The sequence below is a fragment of the Rousettus aegyptiacus genome, unplaced genomic scaffold (assembly GCF_014176215.1).
Source record: "Rousettus aegyptiacus isolate mRouAeg1 unplaced genomic scaffold, mRouAeg1.p scaffold_m13_p_3, whole genome shotgun sequence".
NCBI lineage: Eukaryota > Metazoa > Chordata > Mammalia > Chiroptera > Pteropodidae > Rousettus > Rousettus aegyptiacus.
In genome coordinates, this window is record NW_023416306.1 from 108,701,651 (window position 1) to 108,714,701 (window position 13,051).

At 36.2% G+C, this 13,051-nt stretch overlaps 1 protein-coding gene across 3 annotated transcripts in view; it reads left to right on the forward strand.

Annotated features, from left to right (window-relative positions):
* The window catches only part of SLC12A6 (solute carrier family 12 member 6), an 83,205-nt gene continuing 70,154 nt past the window's right edge, over positions 1-13,051 (forward strand). Inside the window, exons 1-2 of one of the 3 annotated variants that reach the window (XM_016160809.2) lie at positions 2-1,220; positions 1,330-1,616. In XM_016160809.2, coding sequence (XP_016016295.1) covers positions 1,346-1,616 — 271 coding nt within the window. In that variant the 5' untranslated portion in view covers positions 2-1,220; positions 1,330-1,345. Of the gene's footprint in view, positions 1,617-13,051 lie in introns of all 3 variants that reach the window. The other 2 variants (XM_016160810.2, XM_036218150.1) reach the window with 2 other exon arrangements.

The window sequence follows — 13,051 nt, forward strand, 5'->3', positions numbered from 1 at the left end:
CCTCCGAACGTTCCCCCCTCTTCTCTTCGGACCGTTAACCTCGAATGAGGAACAAGCCAGGAGGGAAGGGAGGGGCTGCGGCGGCGTGGGCAGAGCCCGCCAGGCCCGGGGCCGGGAGCGGCGAGGTCACGTAACGGCTACCCTGGCGTCTGGCCGGGGAGGGGGCGCCCTCCCCGGCAGCCTGAGCCCTCCTGCGGGTGCTGCGGCTCTGAAACAGTTACCAGCTCGTAAACAACAGCTGCGCGCGCACCCCGCATCAGCTGGCGCTGGGTTCCCGCACCTGCGACCACCTCCTCTCATCCGCGCCTCCCCCTCCTGATCAGTCAGGGCCAGCCTGCGAGGCCGTCTTCTCTTCTGCTAGGAACCGAAGGAAGAACGGCAAGGGTCTGACCTGCGCCAGAGACCCGGTAGGGGAGAAAGCGACTCCCAGCAAAGGGGTGTCTGGTCCTGTCACACGCAGGCGAACCCCAGCGAGCAGACGTGGGCTCGACGGACTAGCAACGACCTGCCACGACCCTGAGGTGCAGTCCGAGGTGTCTCGATCCGCTCTCCGCCTCCTCCCAGTTCCCAGGGACCTTTCTGCCAGAAGAGCAGGCGGGCGGGCCACCCCCGTAGACCTCTCAGAGGCAGGAATCTGCTCTGCCCTGCATCCTCTGCTCGCTCTTGTCTCATTATTCTCCGTCCAGCTGTGTGGGATATTTTTCCCGTTATGCATGCATACCTCTCCCACCAGATCCAAGTGGATTATCGGCCTCAAAAACCTCGGGTGGCTCTACACACACCTCCTCCCAGCCAGACCTGTGGGGTATTCACCTGATGTACAACAGGTGGCCGGGAGTACACCGTTTTGCAATCTGATCTATGCTATATTTGCATGGTAAGGGTGGGCCTGCGCGCACTTTGCTCAACTAGAACCGTGGGACATTTACCAGATAAAGGACTAACTACCTCAGCCGAAACCTGGGGGTCGAGAGGAGAAAGACTTCACTTGCTTCTCTAAGACCATGTCGCTGAGCCCTCAGCCCTGGACCAGGAGGGAGAGCTAAATAGCTCTTCATTCTAAAGGAACGAAGTTACAGGAGATAGGCACCGTTTTGTCTTTTTTTTTTTTTCTTAAATATTTTTCAGCTACTGGTAGTGCACTTCCTAGGACAGTCTGCTTGAATTCTGAATATAAGGATTCTTATTTGGTTGGGGCTTTTCGTGTGCTATAAATCAAGGTAATTGAGGTTTGTTTTTTTTTTAAAGTTTTCGATTTTTGTGATTAAAGCAGCTAGCGTAGGAGGAAGGATTTTGCGGGATTTTCCTTTTTTCTTTGCCCTTATAAAGGAAAAGAAAAAGAAAAATGCATCCTCCAGAAACCACCACCAAGATGGCTTCAGTTCGGTTCATGGTGACACCAACAAAGATTGATGATATTCCAGGTTTGTCAGACACCAGCCCGGACCTCAGCTCCCGATCTAGTTCCCGAGTAAGATTTAGCTCCCGGGAAAGTGTGCCTGAAACAAGCCGTAGTGAGCCTATGAGTGAGATGTCTGGAGCCACCACTTCACTGGCAACTGTTGCACTGGATCCAGCCAGTGACCGGACTTCTAACCCCCAGGATGTTACTGAGGGTAAGTAGAAACAGATGACAGAATACTTTCATTGCTGGCTTATTTATGGAAGATGACTGTCTCCTGGGAGATCATTTTTCCATTGTACAATAATCATCAGGAACCAAGGTACCTCTTTTTGAGATGCTTAGGAACCCTTTGGAATCATGGTTAGCATAGTGGCTCTCTGCAATAGTAATCTGGCATATGAGAAGGTACATGGCAAGAAGAAAAGTAGATGTATGTTTTGACTTCCTCATTTTTGCTTCCTTAGTTTTGAAATGAGTAATTTGGTTAAGGATGCATGGTAAAAAATTTAATCGTTTTTCAAGGCAGAGAATCCTAAATTGTAAAATTCAGGAGAGACCTAGCTTTGGGGCTCTATTACAGCTGGCCACGTACAAGGAGTAAATATTGATCATATCTTAGTATTAGCTTTCCTACAAAGACTTGACAAATTGTATCAGAAAATTCTTTTTAAAAATTTATATTTTAGAGACAGTGGTTCAAGTAGCTAAGATCACTGGATGAGGCTGGGTAGATCCAGTGTGCTACTATATTGAATGGAAAAATTCTAAAGAGATTTTCAGGGTCTGATTCCCACATAATTTTTTCACTTTGAACTTTAAATGGAATATATCGAGTATTGAGCCTTGTAGTCAGGAAGTAGCACACAAGCCGCTTCTGGCTTAGATTGATCACTGCAGATTTTTAGCTTCCTGAACTAGTTTGTGTCAGCTGGCTTGGAAGTTTTCATTGGATTTACCGGGAAGAGGTGATGGAAGAGAGAAATGAATAAAATGGAGAGGTCATATTTTTTGGACTACAAAGTAGTGAAGTTTGAGAAAAACTGTACTGCTTTATATATTTAGTTTTATATTCTTTGTATATTAGTTATGTATTCTAACTAATGTAGATATGTCTGGTAATGAAAATTTAAGATTCTCATTATTAAAGACTCTTAAAATGAAATTCTGCCCAAATTCGAAAACTATAGTTTCAACTACTGACTTGTGAAAACAATTTTCTGGTGTCAGGAAATACTGTTCCTCCTAACCTAAAGGGTGCAGGAAACCAGAATGAATTTAGTTCCTTAATTCTGTTTGTGTTTTTTTAATGTCCGGAGACAAGGTAGATTTGGTAAAGTTTATAGTCCTAGAATTCACATATCATTTACTAATAATTTTTTTAATGGAGGTATTATAGGTTGGTTCCTAGACTTAACTATTTTCAACTTGACAAACTTTACAATGTATACCACAGTGTTAAAATTATATTATGGAATAAAAGATAATGTATTACTCTTTCTCCAAATTAATTCTAAATTGTAGTTTTAGTTTTTATTTATTGCACTCTATTTAGGTTGTAAAAATACCAGGTAAAAACTATAATATTGGGTGAATTTTTTTTTTTTTTGCTGTAATTGTCATTAGGTAATTTATAATTAAGTATTGTTAGAGATTTAACATATATGTTATGGAATTGTATTTGTATACTATTTTAAAAAGTGGACTTATATCTGTAATGTGTTAGCCTTGCAAAACAGGGTCCTTGTCCAAACTTCTTCCTACCTATAAGCATTCTTTACAGTGCAGAGTGGTATCATTTTACACTATAAGGGTAAAACTGGGGATATGTCTAGGTGAAATCTGGTTTTTGGATCAGTACAGAAGTTAAAGCTTTACTCTCTATCTAACACATTCCTTCATATTTAAATCCTCTCCTGTATCAGATGAAGGGGAAATTAATTGTCCAGCTGTTAGGCACACATTCCCCTATATTCTTGGGAAACTAATTTCCTACTTTCCCAATGACCTACTTTTTATATCTTTTTAAAAAATTCTTATGATGACTGTCATCATGTGATACATTTGCCCCACTGTTAGAAGGTACTGGTTAGAAATATAATCATTTCACCTTTAGCTTCATAATATGTGCATGCCCTTTTCACACATAGATCTTCAAAGGATGCTGTTGTTAAAATCAAGGACATACTGTTAACCTACATTTGTTTGTAGGCTGAAGTTAGTATAGGGAAACAACTACTTCTTTTGCGACAATTGCTCTATCCTTAAGCTCAAAGTGTATTTAAGAATTGTTTGCTGTATTAATACTCAGAATTCTGTGATTTTTTTTTTTTTGGCCCTTTTTACACCTTTCTGTGGTTGTGATATTGGTATGATTCTCAGTCTTTTCCCCACAATTCCCATGTGTCCCACATTTCTTCCTGTAGAGAAGCTTACCCCCTTAAGTGTCTTTTCTCATAATATATGCCTTTTACTCATATAACATTGCACAACCAAGGGGGGTGGTGATACATGAAATTTAAAATACTTATTTCTGTGTTTGAATTTTATTTCTGTTGTTGGCCTTTCGAATAGATAATTATCTTTCTGCTATCAAAGTATTTATTCTCCTTTCATTGTATCAGGGTTCCATTAGAATTTATGAGACTGTCCACTAGGTAAATAAAATCAAGAATCTTAGCACTGTACTTGCTTAGGTATGAAGAATGTCTTAAAGATACAGAAGGAACTGTTGAGAGTGGACATCTGGAGAGTTTCGAAAATAGGGTGGAGAGTTGGAATTTTCCCTTATCTAAATAATTCAGAAAGGCATTACAGTTTTTATATTGGGCGTGTATCACTATCATAATAAAAAAATTTTTAAGAGGCATGGCATGTTAGGGAACCTCAGATGATGAAGAATCAAATTCTGTTCAAACACCATTTTAATAAGCAAGGAAACAGGCTTACTAAGATGTTTGTTTTGTAGATCACAGAATATGAAAACCAAGACTGCAGCACAGGCCTCCTGACTTCAATCCAGTGCTTTCTATATATCATTTTGCCTTTGCTCTGATGGGTATTTTTTATATTTGCCTCATGACTACTTGGTTATCTTAAACAATGGTTAAAATAATACCAAAAAAGAGCAGGGAACATGTCTTATACAGCCTTAAATACATTTTAACTTTTTACATTTCAATAAATGCTCCCTGAGGCTCTGATATGTGTCAGTCACTCTGGTGGGAATTATAGGAAATATGCAGTTTCTGCCTTTGGAGAGCTCATGGCATAGTGGTTAAAATGATGAGGACGCTATCCATTCCTTTACCAAACATTTACTGAGCACTTATGGGTCAGGTCCTGTTCCGGGTTAAGGATGCAGGACTGATAAAAGAATCCAATAACTGTTCTAAGAAAAGTTATGAGCTAATAGAGAAAGGAAACAGATTTTCATATAAATTATGATGCCATATGATAAATGCAACAATAGAAATATACAGCAAAATACAAAAGAAAAAAATACAGCAAATTTTTTAAAAAATACAATAGAAAAATACAGCAAAGGAGAATGATGAATTGAGGTAAAATGGAGACTCTAAGAGATGAGAGGACTGGATGAGGTAAAATGGTTGTGAAAAATGCAGGAGGATTAAAGACTGTGGTCAGTCAAATGTTGGAGTTAATTGTTTCAGAGGAGGGCTGGTTCCAGTGTTAACATGATACAGCATGCAGCCTTGAGAGTAGGTTTCTGAAGTGGAGTAAAAGTAAAAGCCAATTGAGTCAAGGAGCTCTAAGAATACCAACTTTGAGGCTGGCCATTACCAAGTTTTAATGGAGGAGTATTAGGTGGTAGAGATGCAAAAATAATTTAGCTAAGTCCCTCCTTCAAGGAGTCACCTTCTCTGAAACCTTTTCTGATTCAACCCTATCCCAAAGAGAGTAGATTAATTTTTAATGTCCCTATATCCCTTATATAGGCTATTACTATAGCAGCACCTATTTCACTTAATTTTGTTATTTTGTTTACATATTATCTTTCTGAATTAGGCTGTAAGCTTCTTGAAGACAGGGACACAAAGTTGTCTTTGTATTCTCAGCACCTAGAATAATGATGACGCATATCTTGTATTCAGTAAATACATATTGAGCTGAAAATCTTCCAGAATAAAAAAGGGACAGAAATATAAACAAAAATTAAAAACATATTGTGATAAAAGCAAGTAAAATGTACTCGCTAGAGCAGTGATGCTTCATCTGGCTGCATATTGGAATGATCTAGAAACCTTTTTAGAAAATATCTCTGCCCCATTTCCAGGGATTCTGATTTAATTGCATCAGTGTTTTTGTTTTTGTTTTTCTTTTTAATTTTATTTTATTATTAGTTTCAGGTATACATTACATTGATTAGGCATTTATATAGTTTATGAAACGACCCCCCTAATTGCTTTTTCTGTCTTCTGGCTGTCCACCTAGCTATCATATTAATGCTTACTGTATTCCTTATGCTGTGGTCCCCATCCTCGTGACCATCTATCAACTATTATTTTGTACTTCTTTAACACTTAACCTGTTTTTCCCAACTCCCCAACTCACCTTCCCATTGGCCATCACCAGATTGTTTTCTGTATTTGTGAGTCTGTTTTTGATTAGTTTGTTCTTTTTGTTCCTTAGATTCCATATATAAGTGAAATCATATGGTATTTATCTTTCTATGTCTGACATTTCACTCAGCATAATAACCTCTAGGGACATCCATGTCATTGAGAATGGTAGGATTTCATTTTTTTTAATGGCTGAGTAATAGTACGTTGTGTGTATGAACCATGACTTCTTTATCCAATTGTCTGTTGGGGGCATTTAGGTTGCTTACATTTCTTAGCTATCGTAAATTGTGCTGCCATGAACATTTGAGTGCATAGAGCTTTACAAATTATTGTTTTGGTTTTCTTTGGATAAATACCCAGAAGTATAATTGCTGGGTCAAAAGGTATATCCATTTTTAATTTTTTGAGAAACCTCCAGACTGTTTTCCATAGTGGCTGTACCAATTTGCAATCCCACCAACAATGTATGAGGGTTCCCTTTTATCTGCATCGTTACCAATACTTCTTGTGCTTTGATTTATTGATGATAGGTGTGAAGTGATGTCACAGTGTAGATTTAATTTACATTTCTCTGATGATTAGCGACCTTGAGCATCTCTTCATGTGTCTATTGACCATCTGTATTTCCTCTTTGCAGAAATATCTATTCAGGTCTTCTGCCCATTTTTTAATTGGATTATTCTTTTGTTGTTGAATTGTATGAGTTCTTTATATATTTTAGATACTAACCTCTTATCAGAGGTATCATAAGCAAATATCTTCTTTCATTCGGTCAGTTGTCTTTTGGGGTTTTTTTTTTTGTTTGTTTGCAAAAGTTTTTAGTTTGATGTAGTCCCATTTGTTTATTTTTCTTTTGCTTCCCTTGCCCGAGGAGATAGATCCAAAAATAAATTACTGGTAGCAATGACAGAGATTCCTGCCTATGTTTTCTTCTAGAAGTTATATGGTTTGGGGTCTTACATTTAAGTCTTTAATCCATTTTGAATCTCTTCTTGTATATAGTGTAAGAAAGTGGTCCAGTTTCCCTTTTTTGTATATATCGGTCCAATATACCCAGCACCATTTATTGAAGAGGCCGTCTTTATCCCATTATATATTCTTGCCTTCTTTGTCATATATTAAGTGAGCGTATAGGTATGGATTTATTTCTGGGTTCTCTATTCTGTTCCATTGATCAGTGTATCTGTTTTCATGCCAGTACCATGCTATTTTGATTACTGTAGCCTTGTAGTATAGTTTGATATCAGGTAGTGTGATAATTTCAACTTTGTTCTTCTTTCTCAAGATTGCTATGGCTATTCAGGGTCTTTAATGGTCCCATATGCATTTTAGGATTATTTCTTTTAGCTCTCTGAAAAATGCCATTGGTTTTTTTGCTAGAGAGTGCACTGACTCTATAGATTGCTTTGGGTAGTATGGCCATTTTATTTATTTATCTAGACATTTTTATTTTTTTTAACATTTTATTTTTTTATCCACCCCCTCCCCAGTAACCACTAGTCCATTGTCCATGAGTCCCTGTATGTCATTTTCCTTTGTTACTTTTAGGTTTATTTCCCACATATAAGCGATATCATGTGATTTTTATATCTGGCATAATTCGCTTAGCATGATTATCTTGAGGTCCATAAAGTTTGTCACAAATGGCAGTATTTCATCTCTTCTTATGGCTGAGTAATACTACATTGTATATATGTACCACAGCTTCTTTAGCCAATCATCTATCCTAGGACACTACGGTGGCTTCCATGTCCTGGCCACTGTGAATAATGCTGCTTTGAGCATTGGCGTGGAAATATCTTTTTGGATATCCATGGTCAAGTCTTTGGGGTAAATACTCAGTAGAAGCATTGCTGGGTCATATGGTAGATCAATTCTTAGTTTTTTGAGGAATCCCCATATTGTTTTCCATAGTGACTGCATCAACTTGCAGTCCCACCAGCAGTGTATGAGGGTTCCTTTTTCTCCACATCCTCTCCAACATTTATTATTACTTGTCCTGTTGATTATAGTCATTCTAACAAGTGTGAGATTGTATCTCGTGGTTTTGATTTGCATTTCCCTAATAGCGAGTGATGTTGGGCATTTTTTCATATATTTGTTGGCCATTTATATGTCTTCTAGGGAGAAGTGTCTGTTCCGGTCCTCTGTCCATTTATTGATTGGATCATTGGTTTTTTTTTTAATTGTTATTGAGTCTTATGAGTTCTTTGTATATTTTGGATATTAGGCCCTCATTGGAGGCATTGCTTGCAAATATATTTTCCGAGTATGGCCATTTTAATGATGTTGATTCTTCCTACCCCTGAGCATGATATATGCTTCCATTTATTTGTATCTTTTTCAATTTATTTCATCAATGACTTATAATTTACTGAAAACAGGTCTTTTACCTTCTTGGTTAATTTGATTCCCAGGTATTGTTTTCAATGTAATCGTAAATGGAATTATTATCTTAATTTCTCATTCTGAAAGTTCATCATTGGTGTTTAAAAATTCCACTGACTTCTGAATATTAATTTTGTATCCTGCTACTTTACTGAATTCGTTGATCAGTTCTAACAGTTTTTTGGTGGAATCTTTAGAGTTCTTTATATATAATATTATATCATGTGCAAATAACGAGAGTTTTACTTCTTCCTTTCCAATTTGGATACCTTTTATTTTTCTTTCTTGTCTTATTGCTTTGGCTAAGACTGCCAATACAATGTTGAACGGAAGTGGTGAAAGTGGGCATCCTTGTCTTGTTCCTGATCTTAAGGAACATGCTTTTGTATGATGTTAGCTGTAGGTTTGTGATATATGGCCTTTATTATATTGAGGTATGTTCCCTCTATTCCCACTTTGCTGAGAGTTTTTATCATAAGTGGATGCTGGATTTTGTCGAATGCTTTTTCTGCATCTATCAAAAGGATCATATGATTTTTATCTTTCAATTTGTTAATGTGTGTCACATTAATTGAGTTGCAGATATTGTACCAACCTTGCATCCTAAGAATAAATCCAACTTGAGCATGGTGTGTGATATTTTTAATGTATTGCTGAATCCGGTTTGCTAATATTTTGTTAAGGATTTTTGCATCAGTGTTCATAAAAGATATTGGCCTATAGTTTTCTTTTTTTGTGTAATGTCTTTGGTTTGGAATCAAAGTAATGGTGGCCTCATAAAAGGAGTTAGGGGGCCTTCCCTCTTTTTACATTTTTTGGAATAGTTTGGAAATAATAGGTGTTAATGCATCAGTATTTTTTTTCAATTTTTATTTTATTAGTTACAAGTATACAGTGCATAGGTTAGACATTTATAAAGTTTATAAAATGATTCCCCTAAATTGCTTTCTCTCCTCTGCCTCTCCACCTAGCCATACATTAATGCTAACTGCGTTCCTCATGTCATGCTCCCCATCCCCGTGACCATCTATCAACTATTAATTCATACTTCTTTAACACTTCGCCCCATTCTCTCAGCCCCCCATACCCTTCCCTCTGGCAGTCACCAGATCGTCCTCTATATTTATGAGTCTGTTTTTGATTAATTTGTTCTTTTTTTCTTAGATTCCATTTATAAGTGAAATCATATTATATCAGTAGTTTTTAAAAGCTCTTCAGCTTATTCTTATGTAAAGTCAGAGTTGAAGACCATATCTCAAAAGGGAAAAGTGATTAAGGCTACATGCATGGGAAGCACTTTCCCACCTGAGCCAGACTTTGAAGGATAAGAAGAAGTTCACCAAGTGGATACAGCACAATAGGCTTTTCTTTAAATATCAGTGAGTCTTACAGAATGTTAATCTGCACTTGGAACCATTACATTACACATGGACGTTTAGCCTACTCAGCTGATCCATCAATTCTATGTATTATTGGTAGGTCTCATCAGTACTCTCAGGCTAGGGTTCAGTCAGAACAATATTTGACTAAGAAACTTGAAAAGCTTTTATTTTACCATAAGAACATGTTTCAAAGTACCATGTACTTTTTAAATACTTAAAAAAAAAACTTTTGCCCTAAACTAAGTGAATTACAGTGTATTGGTAGTCACAGGTGACTATTACCCTTCTTTAAATATACCTTTCATATTACATGCTTATCAAGTACTATCAATTTCACTTTGGCACTCTGATAGTGAGCCAAAACATTGTATAAGGTAATAAGATGGATAGTTTTATAAAAATAAATAGATTTGGTGCCTTCTTAGCTCACCCGATAGCATCCTCTGATAGATTGTTTTTTAAAGGGGTTTTTAGTAACACCTGTCTGAAACATTTTGGTTATAAACCACAGCTCTTTTCCCCTCTTCTCCATACTCCATAGCCAATAATTAAACTTTATAATATGCTATTTTACACCACAAAAAGCAGTCAGCCAAATCCAGAATAAGGGAAATTTTATTGAATAACTAGACCCTTCAACAAATAAATGGCCTGGAGTGGAGGAGGAGTGATGGAAAGGGAGGGAAAGCTGTTACAGATAAAAAGCATATCAACCAAATGCAATGTGTGAACTTTGTTAAGATCCTAATGTGAGCAAAACAACTGTAAAAAGACACTGAGATAATCAGGGAAATGTGATCATGTACTTAGTATTAAATGATATTAAGGAATTATTATGAATTTACTTATGTATATTATAACTGTGGTAATGTAAAGCCCTTATCTGTGGAGTTTCATGTTAATGTATTTACAGAAGAAACATATTCCCCTATACACAAAAAAGTTGAGAAATAGACAAAACGAGATTGGCAAACATTTATAATTTGTTGAATTGGGATAAAAGGTACATGAGGATTCATTTTACTGTTCTCTATACATTTATGTTTACTTGAAAATTTAATAAAAAATTTTAAAAATTTGAACTGCAATCAAGGTGCTTTAATAGAAAGGACTTTTATAGAGTGTTGTAGAATGCTCTAGATAATTTGATTAAATATCAGTGATTGGTAAAGTGATTGCTTCATTTTTGATCTTTAGTGGTCTCTTCTGTGTCCTCACTAATTCTTTCCACCAGAGGCCTTATCCTTTTCCTATTAGTGGCATGTTTCTTGATTCCAAATTCTCATAAGCTTTGCTTTAATATTACCTGTATCAGAATGGAAAAGAAAGAAGAAGACACTTTTAAGGACGTGGGAAACTCATAAAAATCATGATTTCTCATTTTAAGGCTGTTAGAATAAGGGGAATGTTTCTAATGCTGATTTTTAAGGCAGTTTGTAAAGACCTAGGAGGACGATACTATGCTGCAAACTTTTGGATAGAGGACTCTTTTTCCCTTCTGCCAAATAAAATATTTGTGGACTAGCAAGATCTTAAAAGGCACCCTTTCCAAACTTCACTGGAAAAGGGCAAACTGGATTTCAGCCTCCAGCTCTCTCCCCTTTAGGCCTGACACAGTCTGCACAGCTGCACTTGGTGGGCTTGTTGACTCACGATAACGCAAATTATATGTGTTTTAGTTCTTGGTGACGTTTCTTAACAGTAGGTATGAAAGTGTGGAGACCTATATTGTATGAATTATGAAAGCATTTTATTTTGTGAATGTGTAAAAATGTATTATTTTAATGAAGTGTTATAAATAAATGAGGAAACAATAAGATGTATTCCCATTAACACTCTGTGATTAGTGCTTTGGTGTATTTTGTAGAAACTCAGCAATTAAATGTGAAGATATGATCACAGAACTGCAGAACATACAGCATATACACATAACACACACACACATACACAATACCTTGCTTTAACTGCAGAAGTTCAATAGTTGATTAATAGAAAATATTACCATATTTGCTCAGTTCTAAGGTGTATATTTATCATATTTTCAACATTTCTGACATTCAGGTGCATTTTTCTTTCGGAGAATTTTAAGCTACTGTAAAACCATTAGTGGAATTTACAGTTAAAATTTCAGAATCAAGTCAATATTATAAATAAGTCAATCTGAGAGGCTATGCAAAACCTGAAATTTTGAAGTTATCTAGATGTCTTAACTGAAAAAAGTGTAAGAGATGAAACTGTTTTTTCCTTTTAAAACTGAAATTTTTGTAGTTGAAAAGCACAGAAATAGAAAACAAAAGCTGCATTAAATAATAAGGAAATAACAGGTATGTTTAGGTCTTAATCCTAATTTTAGTGTTTTTTCTTTTTAAAATTTCCTGTTATTTTAGCTCAACTAGGTTTCAGTCTCCAGTTTCCTTGCTAAATTAATCAGTGGCAACTTCTGCTTTGTGTTTCTATTACTTCTTTGCTAAGCCTTATTATGTTTCTAACAGCTTTGAGAAATTCATGCAAGATATTCAGTTGATAACATTCATCTTTTTACAGTAGGAACCATTTGGTAGGTAGCTTTAATTTTCAGCAAACTGGCACCTAAATTTCCTCCATTTTACCAGACAAGTCTACTTTTACTTTGGGATAAGGCTATTCATTTTTCATACTGCTAGTTTAAAAAAAGAAAACACTAGTAAGTTAAAAATTCTCTTATACATATTTACATTTTCTCTCTGAGGAGCTGTGAGAAATTGAATCTACCAGAAATTCATCTTTATTCTAATTTGAGAGCATTAGCATTTAATATTTAAACTTCTTTTTAATGTCCAGAAATAATGCTTATTTTCACAGCTGACTAATTTACTCCCTAGACTGCATGTAAAAAAATGTTTTGTTGATTTATTTTTTCCTGGTTTAGCAGTGTTTTGTTGCAAGGAAGGAAGTAATAACTTATAAGAACACTTTTCTATCTGAAAATTAACCAGGAATCTAATTTTGTTTTGAATTGCATTTTCATGTTTCAAGTTTTGACAACATGTTGCTTAATATCAGTTTTATTTTCTATACACTGTAGTGTTGATTAGAAGTCCAACTAGCAAGTATTTGTTAATAAAAGAACGAAAATGTCATACATCAGAAATTAAATAGCTGCCATTAGACTTTGGTTGGTGATTCTTGGATTCTATCATACCTGGGCTGTAATGATATTAGACTAATGAAAGAGATGGACAGCCTTATGTAGAGAGTAGCCATATTGTGAAAAGTGTTAACAGTGGAAGCCCAGGGCTCTGAGTACGCTAAGG